Source organism: Clarias gariepinus, chromosome 24 (assembly GCF_024256425.1).
Source record: "Clarias gariepinus isolate MV-2021 ecotype Netherlands chromosome 24, CGAR_prim_01v2, whole genome shotgun sequence".
Classification (NCBI taxonomy): Eukaryota; Metazoa; Chordata; class Actinopteri; order Siluriformes; family Clariidae; genus Clarias; species Clarias gariepinus.
Window position 1 is genome coordinate 57,501 of NC_071123.1, and position 2,500 is coordinate 60,000.

The 2,500-nt window shown below is 41.8% G+C and overlaps 1 protein-coding gene across 6 annotated transcripts in view; it reads right to left on the bottom strand.

The window, feature by feature from the left end:
- The window catches only part of LOC128512227 (disks large homolog 4), an 87,712-nt gene that overhangs the window by 11,909 nt on the left and 73,303 nt on the right, over positions 1-2,500 (bottom strand). For all 6 annotated transcript variants that reach the window (XM_053485408.1, XM_053485407.1, XM_053485410.1 and 3 more), the window contains 5 exons: positions 2,113-2,166; positions 1,972-2,022; positions 1,698-1,822; positions 1,372-1,541; positions 57-193 (listed from right to left, as the gene is read on the bottom strand). In XM_053485408.1, the coding sequence (XP_053341383.1) occupies positions 57-193; positions 1,372-1,541; positions 1,698-1,822; positions 1,972-2,022; positions 2,113-2,166 (537 nt within the window). The remainder of the gene's footprint in view (positions 1-56; positions 194-1,371; positions 1,542-1,697; positions 1,823-1,971; positions 2,023-2,112; positions 2,167-2,500) is intronic.

A 2,500-nucleotide genomic window follows, 5' to 3' on the forward strand; every position in this document is an offset into this window, starting at 1 on the left:
TTTTATCACAGTAATTGCTTTTCTATGGTGCTCTATGTCACTGTATTAAAACACACCGCCAAGATTTTGTCTCCGATCTGCAGGCGTCCGTCTTTATGTGCTGCTCCACCTTCAATTATTTTAGTGACGTAGATGCTGTTATCACCAGGAATGTGCTGATTACCAACACCACCTGCTATACTGAAACCCAGACCTGAGAGAGGACACAGAGAGAGAGAGACAGAGAGAGAGAGAGAGAGAGAGAGAGAGAGAGAGTGATTGCCATTAATTGCAAAAATTCTAACATGGTGTACCACAAGGTTCTCTTTTAGGCCCATTTTCCCCCCACTTCATATGCAGCTTCTTAAATATATTCTAGATTTTAAACAGTAATAACCATCACCAGAATGACCAGAATATTAGAACAAGAAGGTTCTTTAAGGGCTCTTTAACGTGTCATTTGATCTTTTGTTTTATGTTTTTTAGGTTTGATGTGTAGAGAATGCTAAAGCAGCATTTTGCTTTTAAAAATATTTCCACGTAGATCCATCTACAATCTATCTTATTCAATGAACACTAGAGAACTCCTAAAGAACTTTTTGATAAAGGTGTACCAAGTGTTCTAAGTATCTCGGTTAGCACATACACTCTTAGAAGGTGAAAGTTATTTAATAAGGACTCTGTGGAAAATTTAGCATGCTTCAAAACGTCCATAAAATGTTCTAACATTTATAGGAACTCGTTCTGATAGGAAAAATATTTCCTGGGGAGATGTTTCCCAAAAGACCCTTAAGTGTTCTGTGTAGAACCTTAGATCAAAGTGCAAAGTTGTAGGGTTCTGTGAGAATTCTCTGGATCATTCTATGGATTCTTATCTTTTAAAAATGGGTGAACCCTTCCTTATAGGGTGAATGGTTCTGCAGAGAGCCTGTATTGTTTCCCAAAGTTATAAACTAAACATTTATAACTTTTATTATAAGGAATAATAAAAATTGTTTACTGTTTAATCTCAGTTCTTTAAACAGCAAGCTGGATCTGGAACCCTTACATGCTCGTCCCCTTCTTGTCCTTCTTAGGAAATCTTGGAGGGTTCAGAGTGGAATCAAGGCCCAGAACTCTTGGAGAACCCCAAAGTGTGCAGAAGCTAAAATCTCAACACCTGACATGTGCTAAATATAATACACTTACCATGAAGAGAAAGGGAGCCCCTATAGTACCTGCATGGTTATGGGTTCTTAGCCCCCTAAAGTCTGTACCTCTCACAGGAACGCTTTCTGATGGCACACACTTTGTTATAGGATTCAACACCGAACCTTCAACAGTTCCTCCAGAGAGAAAACAGAAAAACAAACACACACACACACACGCACACACACACACACACACACACACCTTTGGGTCCTTTGATGAGTTTGATCTCGGTGACCTTCTCAGCGATGGGTTTCCTGCGCAGGACGTAGAGACGGACGATGGCACCCGCTTCCTTCAGAGCCTCGACAGCCTGACTGTGACTCACCTCACGTACATCAGCGTCGTTCACAAACAGGATGCTGTCGTTCACCCTGAGAGTGAGACAGAAAGAGGAGAGAGAGACGGGCCGATGGAAAGACAGAAAGAGTGAGACAAACAGGGAGTAAAACAAAGAGTAGACGAAAGAGAGAGTCTGTGTCTGTGTGTGTGTGTGTGTGTGTGTGTGTACATGTGTGTGTGTGTCTTACCTCAGTCTCCCGTCCTGAGCCGCTGCTCCCCCCGGGATGATTTTGGTGATGAAGATACTGGGGTCGTCTCCTACATGAGGGTTATCAGTACCACCTGCTATACTGAAGCCCAGACCCGAGTTCCCCTACACACACACACACACACACACACACACAAATCGAGTGTGATTTTAATATAATACTACTACTAATAATAAAAGTACTACTTAAAATTATAATATTATTAATAATAATAAAACCTGTATATTTAAGGTGTCTGTATGTAAAAACTCACTCTTTCCAGCGTGATCTCTTCATACTCGATCTCTCCCTCTGTCCCGTTAACCTGGAACACACACACACACACACACACACACACAATCAATGTTAAATATCTGTGTGTGTGTGTGTGTGTGAGATAGAGTGAGATACTTACGTAAGGTGAACCATCGAGTGTATCTGTGTTTACTACCACTGGTGGAGAATTTGCCTGGAAGAGAGAGAGAGAGAGAGAGAGAGGGAGAGATTAGTAAGTGTGGCTGTGCATTGTGGGAATTCTACTGTCATTTTGTTACAAATAACACACACTTCACTGCATGTGTGTGTGTGTGTGTGTATGAGAGAGAGAGAGAGAGAGGTGAGAACAGGACGGATGGGTGTGTAGGAGGGAGACTCGGCACATGTTTTCTCACTTTCTTACACTCACTCACTCTCGTTGCCGGATGGTGTGTGTGTGTGTGTGTGTGTGTGTGTGTGTGTGTGTATGTTTCATGGTCAGGATCTTCTCCTCTTATTCAACAACATTACTTTCCAATCAAATGTGA